This window comes from Rhodnius prolixus, unplaced genomic scaffold (genome assembly GCF_049639745.1).
Source record: "Rhodnius prolixus isolate KJV_2025 unplaced genomic scaffold, Rpr scaffold_2, whole genome shotgun sequence".
Classification (NCBI taxonomy): Eukaryota; Metazoa; Arthropoda; class Insecta; order Hemiptera; family Reduviidae; genus Rhodnius; species Rhodnius prolixus.
In genome coordinates, this window is record NW_027411592.1 from 1,323,002 (window position 1) to 1,340,666 (window position 17,665).

A 17,665-nucleotide genomic window follows, 5' to 3' on the forward strand; every position below is an offset into this window, starting at 1 on the left:
TGTACAGATGTTTGCAGTTTTTTTGTTTGCTTTTTTCGTCAATGGTTATCAATGATTTTTTGTGAATCTAGTATGCAACCTAAATCCATGGAGAAAAATTTTCCGAAAGAGGAGTTAGTGGCCATCTAAAGTACCGTTTTTAAGTTCTTTAATGTTCTAAGACTGACGTCAGTTTCACTTGAATTTGCACCATGATTTTTGATACTTTAGTTTGAAGTTTTTCCAGTCATATTGGTTTCTTTAAATACACAGGACAGGTTCTAACCTGCATGAGGAACTCTGTCGAAGTTACTCTGTCAGGGCTTAACATATCATTTGCCATCTAAACCCTGCGTTCTTATACTCTTCCAGGGGAGGCTTCGGAAGGAACCAGATTCATTAACTCTTTTAATCTTAACAATCTCATCATAGGATCTTACTAATCGTTGGCTATTTGTAACTTGATCGGCAAAAAAAAAAAAGAAATGTATTCATTCTTTAAATATTTAATAAATGTTTATTGCTTGCAGAAGAGACACACACCGGGGTTCTTCGGGATAAGACGAATGATGTGATAGAACGGAAGGAGGCAGCCAAGAAGAATCGCAGACGAAAGAAGACTACGGCCAGCTTGGTTACTTCCTGTTTTCAAGGTAAGGAGAAAGGTTACTTCTCTGAAAGAGCCCAGTTTTTTTAGAACCCAAAAAGAGTTTGCAAATAAGATAGTATTTTTATAAATACGGAAATTGCTCATAAAAGCCAGCTAGGAAATGTGTATGCGTGTTTTCCTACTTTATTTTTAACGGACAACGTGCTTGGAATTATTTTTGGCCCCCCCCGGAATTTAAAATTTTGGCTGCTTTCCCAATTTAACTTCATTCAAATATTCTTATTTTATTTTTTATAGTACTGTTTATATTTTTTGATAAACATAACCTTTTTTTTTGGCTTTACACATTTCCTGTAACATTTAATATTCATCGAAACTTGATTTATTGTTTGTGTAATTGTGTTGGCTGGACTGTACAAAGAGTCGAATAATTGCCTAAAAATTAAGCGCCAAGAAACAATTAATTTTTCATTTTTTTTGAAAAGAACTTTTTTCTTAGCCTCTGGGTACTTTCGTCTTCGTTTTTCCAATTAACATATCAAAATTTTGGTATTTTTTTTTTTTTAAATTATGGATTGAAGTTGTTAAGAACATTAATAATCAACTTTTATTTTAATTTTCTACTAATATTTTTTAGTTTTGCTTAGAAATTAATAATAAAAAAATTGATATCATCGTTGCAATTTGTTATTTTTTTTCCACTCGCTACAAAAGCTGATGCAATTTCATCCATTGTTACTGTGTGTTGCGATGATTCATTGTATTGTAAAAAAGTCTTTATTAAATGTGGTTCCACACAAAGTTGGTAATAAAAATGTCGGTAATAATCTCGTGAAATATTTATTTTAATTTTTTAGTGGACATTAATTTGTGATTTTAAAGTCGATTCAGTGTCGAGACTATTCTGAGTGAATGGTTACTTTTGCTTCGACAACATGGTTTACAACTACAAGGAGGTAATTTCAGACAGATCAAATTACTTTTAAGGAACATCTGAGACTTGTGATTGATAGTTAGACGAAGTTGTGTTTTATATAGATTTCTGGGGACATGTTACATTTGTAAAAATGTGAGCTGTTCTAGGTCATTTTGGTATATCTACTACTTTTCGTTAGTAACATTTGATTCAGCTGGTATTAGTGGATTATCATCATCATCTATCCCCCTTCTAGCGCGTCAGCAGTATAGGGGCCTTGCGTAGTCTTTTCCATTCGGCTCTGCCGCTGGCTAGTTCCTTCCTTCTTTCCCATTCTATTCCTCTTGATGTCAGGCCGGCCCTCACTTCCTCCTCCCATGTTCTTCTCTCGACGTCTTCTTCCCTCCACTCTGGCCTCGCCACTCGGTCCTCCATCATTCTTGTTACGTGGCCATACCAGCGGAGGTGGATTAGTGGATTATCGGTTCGATGTACAGTTATTAGGAGCGATGACGGGGCGGCTTTCTGTCAGGAGAGAGAGGACGTGTATATCCTCAGTTCAGTTGACTTTTCAAGAAAACTGGTTCCCATCTTCATGTTTAGCTGCAGCACAATATAACAGCCATGGCAAACTAGGGTTTCTCTGGGGTGGGCTGCTTATTTTGGAGGACGAGTTCTGATTGTATTTTGACTCAGCTGTTTTTGATTTTTATTCTACAGTAGTTAGAGTAATTGTCATGCAGGGAAAGCTCTGATTGAAATTATGTTATGCATTTTTAGTAATGTAATATTTGGGATTTTAGACTTAGCTGTGATTTGTTTTAAAAATTGCGAATTCATTCCGTTTCTTGTATCTCTTACCTTGTTTCTCGGGAGTACACCAGTCGGTGGTGTTAAGGTCTTCTCCTCGCGAACAGGAAATGGATGAATAAATGGGAACAGGAACAATAATAGAATGTAATATGGTAGGAGAGGGAGGGAGGAAGTTCTGATTTAGGGGAACTGAGTACCACTGTTTAGCTCCGGAAAGACATTGATAGAAATTCCGGTTTGAAGAAGCTCGGAAGCGCGACTACAGGATTACTTTGAATTAAGTCGAAAGATCCCCTCCTTCTGCATTTCCAAGATTGGCTAGAATTTTTGTAGGAATTGTATGAATTTATACTAAAATGAGTCAAAGAGTATAAGTAAATAAAATTAGAGAAAGGCACTTAAAAAAAAAATCTGAATTTTCAATTTTATGTTTCACAGACTTGTACCGGCTGAGTGGCGAAGTACTCGGTCGGGGCGCTTATGCGTCCGTCCAGACGTGTGTGAACATACTGACAGACATGGAGTTCGCTGTGAAAATGATTGACAAAGTACCTGGTCATCCTCGGGCAAGAGTTTTCCGTGAAGTGGAAACTTTCCACCATTGCCAGGGTCATCCGAACATAATACAACTTTTGGAAATGTTCGAAGATGATCGTAGGTTTTATCTGGTTTTTGAGAAAGTTGAAGGAGGACAGCTGTTGACTAGGATTCAAGAGAGAGGCAGGTTTACCGAACGAGAAGCTGCAGAGATCACTAGAGACCTGGCGTCTGCGCTTAAATTTCTTCATGCCAAAGGTAATATTAAGTTACAAATCTTTACTTAGTTTTCAGTAAACCTGTTCATCTCAATTCTGAGATGAGTGTCTCTTTGAGATTATGTGTCCAATCACTTTGTATCCTTCATCAGCTTGTGTTTTACAAAACTAACATTATGGGACCTCTCCTGCTTTATCCGCAGGTATAGCCCATCGAGATTTAAAGCCTGAAAACATCTTGTGCGTCTCGCGCACCAGCTTGTCTCCCGTGAAACTGTGCGACTTGGATCTTGGTTCTGGCATCAGATTCTCACCCGCATTGGGCGTTCCACTGTCATCGCCACGTCTTCACTCGCCGGTTGGTTCTGCTGAGTTCATGGCGCCAGAGGTAGTGGCTACCTTCACCGAACAGCCCGATCACCAAGGAAGTCCTGCTTGGTACGACAAAAGGTGATTATTTTCTTTTATTTAAATTGCTAAAATTAAGAATTTGATAATTTGTTATTAGAATACTGGACAGACCGTTGCCTCAACACACTAACTCTAGATAAAACTAACATGAAGCAGAAACTTGAGCTGTGAGCAGTAGGTTCTTGCTGCTCACACTCTTGTTGATCGTTTTCTTCCAAGATTTCAGCTTGTAGAGTGCTATCATATAATTTAATTGAGTGAAATTATTAATGAAAAATTGGAAGAGCAGAGTTTGTATAATTATTGTTGTGTCTAGGTGTGATATGTGGTCGCTGGGTGTGGTGCTGTACATACTTCTCTCAGGTTACCCGCCATTCTGGGGCCAGTGCTGCAACGAGTCCAGCTGCCTCGGCCCTGACTGCAGTGACTGTAGAAGTGCTCTGTTCGACCTGATCGCGGACCGTCCTAGGCCGGAGTTTCCGATAGAAGAGTGGGCCGGCGTGTCAGAGGCGGCTCGCCGGCTGGTCGCAAGTCTACTGTCCAGAGATCCTGCTGACAGGCCTACTGCTGCCGAAGTTCTTTCTCACCCTTGGGTGTCCACTCTAGGCGCTGTGGGCGATGCCAGGCTCTTACCCACACCGCACAATATTACCAAGTCAGTACCTGGTCATTTTATCCACATAAAACCTACTTTTTTTGGCCCATTATCATGTTTAGTAATTAAGTACCTTTGACTGGTTTGTGATTGTACGGAACATGCGCAATGAGAGTTTGGTTACCTTTTAAGTAGTTTTTCACATAATGAGCAAACATGCCTACATAAATTATTTTAGCTCAAACAAGTCCTCCATCTTTCTAGAGAAGAAATATTAAAAACTAAACTCGGGAATTCTTACCCGTTGCGCCAGAAATATTTAAAAATACATTGTAATCAATTATGTTCCTGGTATAAACCTTTAAATGAATTCCTTCATTCCTGTTTTAGTACGGCAGGGATAGTGGAAGGAACCTTGTTCTAAAGTAGGCTAGACAGACACAGAATCTAAAAAAGAATATTATGTTTTTGAAAAAATTGGGACATAAACTCGCTTGGTTTTGACAAAGTTGAATACTAAATATGAAATTGTGTAACAGTTTGCGGGATAGGGAAGGGATTAGCTATGGGGTTAGCGTATTGGATTCCCAGATGGAGGTCCCGGGTTCGAATCCAGCTGCTGACCCTTAGTTTTTCTCTTCCTAGGAACTTCTTACAGCTCACTGTCCGATGATGGACAGTGTTGTCTGCAACGAGAGAACACTGTCCGGAGGCCGGCAGAGCACTGAAAAAAGCTCCGGGCGCCAATAACCTTAGATGTTGACACGCCTTAAATCATAAAAAAAGTTCGCGGGATAAGCTCTGTTTAAACTAATGGACTTTATAGCTTGAGCAGTATCTTGTCCGGAGCTTTTATTACGTATTTGTGGAATGCGGCCTTAAGAAGATCTCCTATCTTAGGCTGTGAGAACCTTCTGCTTCCCGCTCTGGATTTCGATAGTTTAATTAAAATGGGCCACTTTTAATGAGAAACTTCACCCTTTGGGAAGCAGAGAAAGCCAATAGACCCCCAAATCGTGCATTATTGGTCCAGTAATATTGATGCACCTGCACCAATTGCTATCGACTTACTTGCGGTTGTTGTGCGTTACATTATCCAAACATTCCTTTGCGGGGTATATCTCTGCCGTAAGCTTGCTGGAACAATTCCAATTATAAAGTTGGCCCTCCTTTTTGCAAAAGGCAATTATTAAGTAGTGTGGTGTCTTAACTCAATTGCAACTGATCTTATTTTAATTTTTGTGTTTTGTTTTCTTTGAATTTACAGTACAAAATCTGTGAGCGAGATGGCAGAATCAGCGATGTCCTTGAATCGCGTGTTAGTGCAACAACTGTCGCTAACCACTACCCCATCAACAACGGCAAACAATCAACAGCAACAGTGTTGCAATAATACCACGACCACCACCTCGGGGACAACAGCAACCAACAACAACAACAACAACAACAGCGTGAGCACATCAACAACAACAACCACAACAGCAACAACAGTGGTTGTGGCCAGCACTTGTGGCCAACAGCAGCAACTATTACAGGCGCCAGAACTTGGTCCTCCACAGCCTGGGTCTTTGTTGGCACGTCGGCTTAGCAGACAAACCTCTAGTCAACACACCTAACATCTTCTCCCACTTGTCCAGCGTTCCAGAGACAAAAACCAAACCACTACCACCACCACCACCTGCAAAACACTATAGAAATAACATTTTAAATGAACAAACAAAACATTTTGAAAGACAAACACACTAGAATCATCATTCATATCCCCCAAACTCCAACGTACTTACTTCTAAAAAAAAAAAAAAGAAAAAGGGAAACGGAAACATCTCGGGGGGCGGGACTTTGCTGCTCTTTATTTCCCGCAAAGAAACACATCGTCTCCACAAAAAAAAAAAAACTTCTTTTCTTTTTGTTTTAACTTAAGTGTCAAACACTTCCTTCCACGGACTAATTAAATTTAAACAAGTACAGACTATTGATAAAAGTAAATAAAATAAAAATTTAAAAAAAAAAATACAAAAAATAAAAAGAGACAAAAAAATCGTGTGCGAAAAGAGAGATAAAAAAGATGCTATTTTGTATTTTTGTACCATTTGTATATACATACATATATATATATATAATAATAATACAAAACAAATATATATATATATTTAAAAAGAAGCAAACAGAAAAAAATGTTGCTGCTTCAAAAGATTTATAATTTTTAATAGAATTGTATAAAGAAAAACAATCTTCATAGAAGAGAATGAAAAGTGAAAAATATTTGAAGGAGGAGGGAGCTTTCCCAGAGGTCTATAGATTTTCTTTAACTTTCGATGCATGATAAAGGTGTGAAAATTACTTTAGTATTATCAAAAATGGATTTTCTTTTTTTTTCCCTTTAAAAATAACTCTATTCTTTTTTAATTTGTCTTAATTTCTCTGTATGTTAATCCCAATTCATTGTTTTTTATTATTATTCCTTTTTTTTGAAGTTTATTTTTTATTATTAATTTTTTTTTAACAAAACTTTTATTAATGCAATCGAAATAATAATGGAACAAAATAAATACAATTAAAAAAAATGAAAATAATTGTTCTTATCGAGGTTGAAAAACCACGTCATTTACAAATATTAAAAAGACTCGGCATAAATGAAAAATATAAAACGTTGTTCAATAAAATTTTTTTAAAATAATATTGAGAAAACCGAGAGAAATATTTTTTTTTTTTTCAAAATAAAGAAAAAAAAGTTCGTTTAAAAATTTATATTGTGCTCTTTTTTAATGCCTTTCTTTAAAGAAATATCTTCCTCGTAATCAAAAGTAATGAACATCGCTATTTACCTTAGTTACCATAGTTACCATAATTGTTTTTAATTTTTTGAATTTAGGCAGAAAACGGATTGTTGCTAGCGTTCTTTTCAGTTATGATGAGCGTATTAAATGGAAGGTAAGAGAAGTAAAAAGAAGTAAGAGAAAGAGAAGACGCCACTGCTGCTCCCTCAGGAACCTCTGAATTCCTCTTGCCCGAGAAGGCTTATCTGATGTTAAGTTGATGGAAGTTGGGACCTTGAACGTAATGTTAATACTGTTTTTCGTTTTGAATGTTTACTTGCACATTAAAAAAGAAGAAAAAACTCGGGTTTCAGAAGCTCTCCCAAGTATTTTAGATAAAGAACTCAGTGCTGATTGGGAAGATGAGGAACTAGTCAGGGTGCGTTTACAACGGAGCTGTGAGTATAGATGATAGCTGATAGAGTAAAATATAATAGCTGATTAGTGTGCACAACGGAGCTGTGATACATGCAACATGTCCGAGTAGTGAAGAAGCAACAAAATGGTATATTTTAAAGAAAAAACGCTTTTTAGAAAATATCATGTACATCCCATAAATAAAAAACGAAGTACTTTGGGTGAATTTCACTATTTATATAAGGAACTTAGAAATTATCCGGATCGTTTTTTAGAATATGTGAGGATGGGTCCACCCACATTCGACTATATTTTTAGAAAAAATAAGGTCAAAATTAAGAAAACGGAAAAATTGTCATGGAAATCCTATAACCATAGAAGAAAATCTAGTGTTTACTCTTAGGTAAGTAATGGTCTTATTGAGAAAAAACAAATAAATACACATAAAAATAAATGTAAAAATATTGTTTAAAAGTAAATAATGAGTAAAGACAGCAATAAATAATTTTTCTACGTCCATTTTGAAGCTCCGATACTTGGAGTTAAGCTAGCAGAAAAATGAAAAATTTAATTCTATCATCTATGCTCATTTATAGCAGCGTGTATGAGTCACTAGTCGCAGCTTCCTTGTGTACGCTCACATTTGAATGTATTATGTTTTTCTTTAAGCGCTGATGCATCACTCCTATCATCTATGCTCACAGCTCCGTTGTAAACGTACCCCAAGAGAAGTAAAAAAGAAGTCGTAAGAGAAAAAGGAGACGCCACTGCTGCTCCCTCAGGAACCTCTGAAATTCTTCTTGCCTGAGAAGGCTTCTCCGACGTTAAGTTGATGAAAGTTGGGACCTGAAACGTAATGTTCATACTGTTTTTCGTTTTGAATGTTTACTTCACATTAAAAAAGAAGAAAATACTCTGGCTTCAGAAGCTCTACAAATATTTCGGATAAAAACTCCGTGCCGAATGGAAGATGAGGAACTAGAAGAAGCTCCATCCTCAGAAGTCATACTTGTTTAAGTACTGAGTGGCTACCTTCAGAGCGAAACTTGCAAATTTAAGTTACACGTTGCGTTCACAAGTGTTCGTCTGAACGTTGTTTATAAGGTGCACATAATTATTGATGTTCCAGTCAAAATACTGATGCACTCTCTAAGACGGTTAGTGAATTACCAAAAGTGTGTGAACTCAATAATACTTTCATTTAATTTCAATAGCAATGGCCACTCATAATAGAGAAGTTTATAACAATAAAAATTTTAAATAAAATACTACAAATCGAGTCAGCAAGTCTAATGTAAGACGAAAACATGAAATGACGTTGAAGTGTGTACACAGTACTGATTAATCTAAAGACCTTGATAAAAATAAATATGTTTACACTTATGTTTATGTTCGTACGTTTAATAATCTGGTGCTTCAATTTGTTTCTCGAAGTTCACAATTTAAAAAAATTCCCTCCATGTTCCTCCAAAATGAGATTTGATTAATTTTTCATAAACAATGACTTAATACCAACTGATTTCAATGTAAAATATATGTAAAGTAATAAAATAGAAGCCAATGAAATGATTAAAATGAAACAGGTTCCAAAAAAAAAACTGCCAGGTAGCAGCACGTTCTGCGGTGTCTACAAATTGATAATTTTTACTTTTTCTTTTCGTAAATATGTATAATATATTACACATTACTTCATCACCGTACGAGAAGCACATATAATTGCTATTATTTAAATAAATTGAATTTATTTTTGCTTAACTCTTCTAAAATTTATAAGCACTATCTCAAAACTACTGTTATAGTCCTAGAGCGTAATAACGAAAATAAATAACTTTAAAAAAAAGAAAAATGGACTGAATTTTGTTTTGCTAAGAAGCATAAGAAGGCACTTTTACTTAGTTTCATTGGTAACCTGTAAATAAACCTTCTTGAAAAATGAAATAATTTATTGAAGATTCACGACCAAGCAAGAAACGTTAATGCTGTCTAGCGACGATTGTTGGAACTACTAGAAAAGTTTAAGCATGAGATAGTAAGATAAAAGTTTGCTAGATAGCATTAGAATGTTCTTTTAAGTTTTTTTTAAAAACTGTTTTAGCATTATTATTGTAAAAGTTAAATTTTATTTCATGCCTGGTTTTATATCGAAAACATTTATGGAAAAAGAGAGAAAATTAGAGGCGTTTTTGTAAAATACAATATCTCAAGAATACCAACCTATCAGTTATTATGGTTTAGTTTTTAGTATAATGTGAGGCAGAAATAAACTTTTAAAAAAACAAAGATTCTCTTTTTACTTCCAATTTACGCTAATTAACAAATTTTATTCATCTTAATAGTTTAATTCGTCATGAAGCTTGCGTTTGTAATAAATTATTGATTAATGAGATAAAATAAAAAAAAATCATCTTAAAACTTTCTTTTTTCCGTTCTTGATTTAAAAAAAAGACATTCTTGAAAATCAAATAATCTTGTTGTTATGCCAATAAGTAGCGAAAATATAGGTAGGAATCTGTTCTGTTTACATAATTTTAAATTGACTTCATTATAAAAACAACCTGATTAGCAACAATGAATTTTATTTGCAAACATCGACCAGCTGTTAATCCGTGTTTTTTCGGTTAAAACTCTATTGAAAAATTGGACAATCACCATTATATGTTTATGGTTTATAGAGAATGGAAAATTATCGTTTTACTTTATTTTTCTTCTTAAATTTCGATTTAAGTAAAACTTCATATTTTTTTAATTTAACGTAGTTTAATAGTCTGTCTGATGGGTTGATTTCAATTTAAGTGTAAAATATCAAATGTGGGAGCTGTACACGCTGAATTTTTCTCCAACGCCTTTCAGTAAATGTGGTTATATGCGGTGCAGTTTAGCAATTTATTTAATTCATAGTAATATATAATACATAGAAATGCAAGTTTAAAACCTTAAGATCCCTGGATATTCCATACTCCTAGGGCATCCTCTTCAAAAACCTTTCAAATAAAATTTAACAATTCTTACGTGATAAATTAGCATATACACTGGGCCAAAAAAGTCTGTGAACACTAACCTAAATTTTATTACTTTTATTATTATCTTATTAGAAACTTCTTTTATTTTCAAATGAAATATACTATTCGATAGAGAGAAACCAGAGTTTTCATTTTATATTCAATCTTTTATTTTTGTTCAGCAGGAATATCACAATTAAATGTTTAACAAAACAACACCCCAAACGAATGCAAAAAAAGTCTGTGAACACTTTGCAGAAATAAATCATTCTTACACATTGTACGTGAATTATAAATTTTAAAAACTTGTAGGACCTCCTATGTTCCTAATCACTTCCAACAAGCGAGCTTTCATCGATCCTAATAATTTTGTGGTCGTCAATGTTGGAATTTTATCCCACTCTTCTAAAATAGCGTTTTTTAGTTGTTCACGGTTTCTTATTCCTCGTTTATTTATTTCGCGGCTGATTTCATCCCACAAATGTTCTATTGGGTTAAGGTCTGGCAATTGTGGAGGGGTGTTTAGGCGCCAGAGTGTATTATTTAAAAGCCATTCCCGAGTTTTTAGTGCGGTATGTTTCGGGTCATTGTCTTGTTGGAAGACAAACGTTCCCTCCAACCCTAATTTTTTTGAATTTTCTTTTAAATTGCGTCTTAATATATCCACATACACATATTGGTCCATCATACCATTAATTAGATCTAACTTGCCCACTCCTTTAGCACTCATGCACCAGAATGTTGCCTCCCCCATGCTTAAAAGTAGGCTTCATATTTTTCATTTTCATAGCTTCATTTCTTTTTCGCCACACTTTTTGTCGTCAATCAGACCCACATACATTGAATTGCGACTCATCTGAAAAGATTACGGTTTCCCAGAAACTAGAAAGCTTAGAAACATATTCTTTCGCGAAATCCAATCGGCGGTTACTATTTATTTTATTGATTAAAGGTTTTTTCCTCGGGACTCGACCGCAATAATCGTATTCATGTAATTTATTTCTAATTGTCTGTGGTGTTACGCTTACACATAACCACTTGATAATTCTTGACTGATTTTTGAGCGCTTGTCCTGGGTTCTTCTCGAACAGACTTCAGAATTTGCAGTTTATGAAAGGAATTAAGTTTTGGTGGCCGTCCACTGCGTGGCCTACTAATCACATTTCCGTACTTTTTAATTATATTATGCACCGTTGAAGGGTTTTTTTGAACTATCTTCCCTATTTCTCGAATACTTTTTCTTTCATTTCGCAACGTCACAATAAGTTCTCGAATTGGTCTGAGAACTTCCATATTAGTGGTTAAATATGTACTAATTAGATTATTTATTCACAAAACTGACTGTAGTGGTTTCTACAATACAATAGAGAACTTTGAAACTTTATTCAATCGTTTTTCTGTTTGTTATCTTAATGTTTTTACATTGTTATACAGCTGTTCACAGACTTTTTTTGCATTCGTTTGGGGTGTTGTTTTGTTAAACATTTAATTGTGATATTCCTGCTGAACAAAAATAAAAGATTGAATATAAAATGAAAAACTCTGGTTTCTCTCTATCGAATAGTAAATTTCATTTGAAAATAAAAGAAGTTTCTAATAAGATAATAATAAAAGTAATAAAATTTAGGTTAGTGTTCACAGACTTTTTTGGCCCAGTGTATGTAAGTGGTTAAAGATTTCATTTCATTTTCGACAAAAATTCTATATATTAGCATTCTATTTATTCCACGTTAATATTAAAAAATTAGTTTGACCAAACATTATTATAGAATATTACATCTAAAAAAGGGAAGTCTACGATTCATCTCCAAGGGCTGTTAAGCCAAACCTTCAAATAAAAGTTTTAGATACGCTTAATATGAATCTAAGAGCGCCATTTAATTGAGAAATTTCATTAAAGGAGTCGCTTTGTTTGATTGGATTTAAACAAATTTGGATGTACCAAGGCTGTGTAGTTTTGTCAAGAAATAATAATAGTCTACTTGGACCACGAAATTAGTGAAAATCTTGAAGTGGTTTCATATAAATTTTATTAAAGTTAAATCGATATCCCCAGTCGATGTGTGCGAGTGATCTGCAAGGATCATCGCTACAGAGAATAGAACACAATGTGGCCAACTACTTACAATCTAGATAATTACAATATTAATTATTATGTATATAATTTAAACTTTCGGATTGATTTTTGGTTTTTACTTCTGTCACATCATGAAATTTAATGTAAGGTACGTTATATTTAAAATTAATATAGTTGTTTACCTCTTTTCTCGACTTACTGAAGATATGTTTCAGTTTTGGGTATTGTATTTTTTAATTTGAATTTGTGATTTATTATTATAATTTAAGTTTATCATATCTCTTGCTGTAAAATTTAACTGTGAATAAATAAATAATAATGTTCTCAATATGGCCTATTTTAAAGTAAATCGTTGGAGCCGCTTTTGAGAAATTCACATAAAAAAATCTACTAAGTGTTTTTGTTTTTATCAAAATTTCCTGCTCCGTGACCTTAAATGAAATATAAAGTTTTTAGTGCTTCTTTCAAATTATACACACTGACATCTTGTTTAACCCACTGTTTTGCATTCTGTGGAGCTCAAAAGGAATATATCTGGTGCCCACGAAATTACCAAATTTTGACACAATTGCACAATCTCTTCCAGTAATAAGATGAAATTAAAAATGGCACAAGATATTTAAGTATTTTATTATGCATATAAATTTAGTTTAATATATAAATTATATTATGCAAACAAATATATGAATAAAAGAATTATGTGTTATCGATGAAAATAAAAAAAAAATGGTAAAAGACATGTTGGATTGGTGGTTAACCACCATCATTTCTGTACAGCGCTACTAAAAGCTTATTTGTGTAGCGTTAAGGAGGTGTTTATGTCGGGGGACACCCTGCGGAGCTTCTCGGCCAGTTTATATAAAGATGGACACCCTTCACGCATTTCACTTCAGCAACTATTCAGCTACCACCGAGCATGTATCCTTGTGCACCTGTCTGGGAAGTCGGTGAGTCCACTAGCTCTAATTCATTCTAGAAAAACCTTATTCTTAGTACTTTCTGCTAAACTTTGGTCATCTAATTTTAAACGTGAAATCAATAAGCGACCCTTAAAATTGTGATCGCCAAGGACTTTCCGCGTTTGGTACAATATATCGTAAACATAAAATTTCTACGTTATGTTATACAGGAAAATAATATGTGAACAAAACTTTTTTAAATAGGTAATACGAAATTTAAAGATAAAAGAAATTAAAATGATCAAATAAAAATGTTTGTGGCTCCTTAATAAAAATAATAGGTAAACCGAATAGAGCAAAATGCTTCTTTACCTAAATCAAGCACTAAGCAAAGCGATTTCAGTGATAGAAAATTGGGCCCGTCTTTGCACTAGATTTTTCACATAGCATTTCATTAACGCTGAATAAATTTATCTTATTTATAGGTAGGACTATTCGTTAATGGAATATTTCTGCAAATATTAGAATAATTGAAGGAAGAATATGTCTACATTTTATTCAAATAATTTAATATCTTCTTTTATATCTATTTCTTTTACCTAAATTTTACTTTATTTCATTACCGTAAAAAAAAACAAATCACGAATCTCTTTTGCGAAGCGTATTTTTGAAATTCTGTCTCTTATGCAGCACAATTTACATACACAGGTATTTCTGTAAGTATTTTAGATTAGTAAAGCCACCTATAAGTTAAACTATTCATTTAAACAGTTCCTTATTTGGCCAATGTTTCAGCGATCCTCAGCCTAGTTTTGATGGCCAGCGCATTGAGTAGTTCAGAGCACAAGGCTCAGCAAATAGACGAGTGCCAAGTAACGCCAGTAATCCACGTTCTCCAGTACCCAGGATGTGTTCCCAAACCAATTCCCAGCTTCGCTTGTACAGGACGATGTAGTAGCTATATTCAAGTAAGTATTTTCTAATTTAAATCATTTCATATTAATTTTTAGGTATTGCCAAAGCAGTTCATTAGCTGTATTCAACGTAAAGTCGCCATTTCGTCATGGCTCGTATTCTGAGTTCCAGTAATGACAATTCTCCAGTACTTCCGCCTAATTTTGGAAAACAGCCAAAACTTTATGCTTTCCGCTTCTTTCAAGCGACAAAATAATTTTTTGTTGATCAGTTTTACATTAAATTAGAACATTTTCCATTTTAATTTCAAACAGACAGTCAATTTGAATTATGAAATTTTGTGTTGGGAAAAATCATTTAGATAAATATAATAAATTTTAATATTAATTTTATGTTTCAGCCGTTTAAATTTGGAATATATTCGTGTATTTTAAAGCTTTTGTTGAGTTAGTTACAATAAGGTAATTATTGTTATTAGTGATTTGCCCAAGGGACGGAACATGAGCCTAATGAGGTTCACTAATTCACTGTCCCAAGATTGCTAACATGCTCAAAATGAGGCGCTAAATCAATTTCCCATTTATTTGCACAAATTCAATTCCTACTTGAAGTACCCAATCATTCCAGTTTCTTTTGAAAGAACTCTTGTCCGGAATTCATAATTAAACTCACTTCTCTGTGTTAATAACGACCCCATTATAGCCAAAATTATTGGTTTTCTTAATCACAATTCACTGGATAACAATCGTAACCTTGATATCTATTTGATTGCATTTATTGTGCAGGTGTCCGGCTCGAAGATTTGGCAGATGGAGAGATCGTGCATGTGCTGTCAGGAGAGTGGCGAGCGCGAGGCCAGTGTTGCCTTGTTCTGTCCGAAAGCCAAGCCTGGCGAAAGAAAGTTCAGAAAGGTTTGTATTTGACTTTTGGTGCAACTGTGTTGGTCAGACAGCGTTAGTTTAAGATTGTATCCCCTTGTGGTTAACCTTTCTAACTCCATTGACCATGCCAGGATGAGTTTTGGCCGCATGTTCGCAATAAGCATCCTGATTCTTCCCAAGTATTTCAAGCTACCAGCTGGTTTGATGAACTCGGTAGTGAATCAGAGAATTGTCTTGCAAAGACTGCTATGAACACTCCCACAACTGTTACTTCTACTCCCAACGTTCTGGCTCCCTAATCCTCCTCTTCAAACTTCGCAGGGATTTGGGTCTTAATTCTAACCAACTCACAATGAAATGTAAGCCTCCCGCAACCCCTCCCCAGAACTGTCCTAGAAGTAATTTTTCTAAAAAAATGATAAAGCAAAAGTTATATCTCTCCCTAGAGATATTTTCCAGGAAAAGAACTATCCTTCGAGTAGCCTCTACTCCGACTGAGGAAGTTTCTCCAACTAGATTTTGGCATCCCCTCAACAGCAAACAGTGGAGATAGGTCCGCACATTACAGGAAAAAAGGAGTTTATAGGCAACCCAATCATGTTGGCCATGTTGGTTTCAATAAAATTGAAAATTCACTGTTTTGTTGAGTGAAAAAAATAAGAATTTGGTCTTTTTTATTAGGATTATTTAATTTATTTAATTTTAAATTGGGGCGCTGAAATATATTTTTTGCAGAGGGGCGCCTTATGCCCTAAAGCTTCATGCAGTTTCCGTTTTTGAGATTATCACACACACACAAGGGGCACCGACGAACATACAAAGAGGTTATTTTCTAAAAACCATTTAAAGGCCTAGGAGGCCCCAAAACGCATATTTCTGGTGAAAACTGTGTACCAGAAATTTAACATGCATTAATTTAACGCATGCATTTCCCTCACCGCAGTAAGAGAAATGCGCCACTTCCAGTAGTGGAAATCGCCGTAAGGGAAACGCATGTCTTTTTATAATCCACTCTTTTTAGGTATGAAGGTGAACTTGTGCATTAAGCGAAACGTTTGCGCATGTTTGCAGGTGACCACCAAAGCTCCCCTGGAGTGCATGTGCCGACCGTGTACTAGCGTTGAAGAGAGTGCGATAATTCCTCAAGAAATCGCCGCCTACGCGGACGAAGGACCGCTAAATAATCACTTCTTGAAGCCGCAATAAAAACGCTGCCACAATCAGAGAATTTTATTTGTTTTTGTTTTAGTAACTACCTGGTTGTTACAACTTTTTGCTAGAAAGAAAACTGGATTTTCTTTATACTTCGTAATGATAAAACTGATTTATCATCAAAATAACTGCCTTCTGAAAGAATTTTCACTTAATCGTGAAAGTTATATCAACTTAAAGTAACATCGCAATAGGATATGTAATGGCAGGCTGACTTGAGAGGTCTTGCGTCACATCCTCAACAAAGATAGCGGAAGAGGAAGCTGCCTTAATACATCATTTCGGTTTTAGAACAGAAAGCAGACGTTCGAGGACATGCGACTGGATGAATGCTCCCCCAGCCAGCGTTCCAGCTATAGGAGGAGCCAGCACAGTTTGACTCTAGGATGACCTCTAAGGACTAAGTTATACGAAAATCTATCTGGGCTATGTAACCTGAGGCCTGTCTCTGCATGGGCAAAAATAGAAGCCTACGTTGATGGGTTTCTTAATGGAACATTTCGATTGTGTGGACAACTGGACCTGGAATGTGGCAGAGCTACATCTCTGTGGAGATGGAGGAGTCTTTAGTTCTCTCTGCAGAACTGCGGTGCCGTTATACAGAAGAGATACAATGTTTTTGCAGTTACCGGGTGTTGGCTAGCTGGCCATTGTTCAAAGGATCTTGGACTTCCTCAAGTGCAATTCCATCTCAACATCACCGACACTCCAACTTTAAGAACGACGATTTTACTTTACGGACACAAACCCTATAAAAATTCTAAAATCTAAACACTCGTCATTTATTAAACATAAACGCAAAAACGTTTGTAACAACCAGGTAGATATTGAAGCACAGTAAATCTTTTGATATTGTTTAAAGAGAATAAAGATTTTTTCAACTTTAGAAATTCTTCAACTAGTAACAAGGCATAAGAGCCAAAATGATTTCCCACATTAAGTAAAAATAATAAATATGTTTTTATTAAACAAAAGAATAATAACAGTAATATTACAAAAAAAAATAAACTATAACTTAAATAATAAGATCAATATTTACGACAAGATAATTAAAAGTACTGAAGACAGAAGTCTTCCATTATTACACAATAAATTGTTATTCAAATTATCATTGTAATTTCGTAAAATGTTAATTCGTTTTCCATCTTTTACATTCTTGTGAATACTATTAGTTTATGTCATTATCATAAACAGTTTTCATCACCATGTTGCTATTATCAATTTTAAGCCTATTTATCGACTACGAACCGGGTCAACAATTTTAATTTTAATAATAAGGTTCATTCGTCAACTTATTTTATAAATAAAACACTAGATCTACACTAATTAGCACGCTGTGCTACAACTTAATCTAGAAAAAATAACAGTCTGTTCGACACCTAATCAATCATTCTAATAAGTATTGTAAACTCAATACAAGGTTATATTGT

General features: G+C 34.8%; 2 protein-coding genes across 15 annotated transcripts in view; both read left to right on the top strand.

The window, feature by feature from the left end:
* LOC141448715 (MAP kinase-interacting serine/threonine-protein kinase 1-like) overlaps window positions 1-5,887 on the top strand; it is a 126,566-nt gene extending 120,679 nt beyond the window's left edge. For all 13 annotated transcript variants that reach the window (XM_074117259.1, XM_074117265.1, XM_074117269.1 and 10 more), the window contains 5 exons: window positions 510-632; window positions 2,757-3,113; window positions 3,277-3,523; window positions 3,801-4,139; window positions 5,347-5,887. In XM_074117259.1, coding sequence (XP_073973360.1) covers window positions 510-632; window positions 2,757-3,113; window positions 3,277-3,523; window positions 3,801-4,139; window positions 5,347-5,695 — 1,415 coding nt within the window. In that variant the 3' untranslated portion in view covers window positions 5,696-5,887. The remainder of the gene's footprint in view (window positions 1-509; window positions 633-2,756; window positions 3,114-3,276; window positions 3,524-3,800; window positions 4,140-5,346) is intronic.
* Window positions 5,888-12,337: 6,450 nt separating this feature from the next.
* On the top strand, window positions 12,338-17,125 carry Burs (Cuticle-tanning hormone bursicon). Of its 2 annotated transcripts, XM_074117294.1 has the most exons (5): window positions 12,338-12,476; window positions 13,131-13,275; window positions 14,023-14,195; window positions 14,928-15,053; window positions 16,095-17,125. In XM_074117294.1, exons 2-5 carry the CDS (start codon window positions 13,245-13,247, stop codon window positions 16,227-16,229), a joined length of 465 nt encoding a protein of 154 aa, XP_073973395.1. In that variant the 5' UTR covers window positions 12,338-12,476; window positions 13,131-13,244; the 3' UTR covers window positions 16,230-17,125. The 2 variants fall into 2 exon arrangements, with proteins under 2 accessions (XP_073973395.1, XP_073973396.1); XM_074117295.1 differs by lacking the exon at window positions 12,338-12,476 and having other exon boundaries at window positions 13,115-13,275.
* The last annotated feature ends 540 nt before the right edge of the window (window positions 17,126-17,665 follow it).

Excerpts from the sequence above, each read along its gene's own strand:
- Burs (XM_074117294.1), top strand. The coding sequence starts at position 13,245 with ATGTATCCTTGTGCACCTGTCTGGGAAGTCG. Across the intron at positions 13,276-14,022 it reads TGCACCTGTCTGGGAAGTCG|CGATCCTCAGCCTAGTTTTG; the intron begins GTGAGTCCACTA and ends CCAATGTTTCAG. Across the intron at positions 15,054-16,094 it reads GCGAAAGAAAGTTCAGAAAG|GTGACCACCAAAGCTCCCCT; the intron begins GTTTGTATTTGA and ends GCATGTTTGCAG.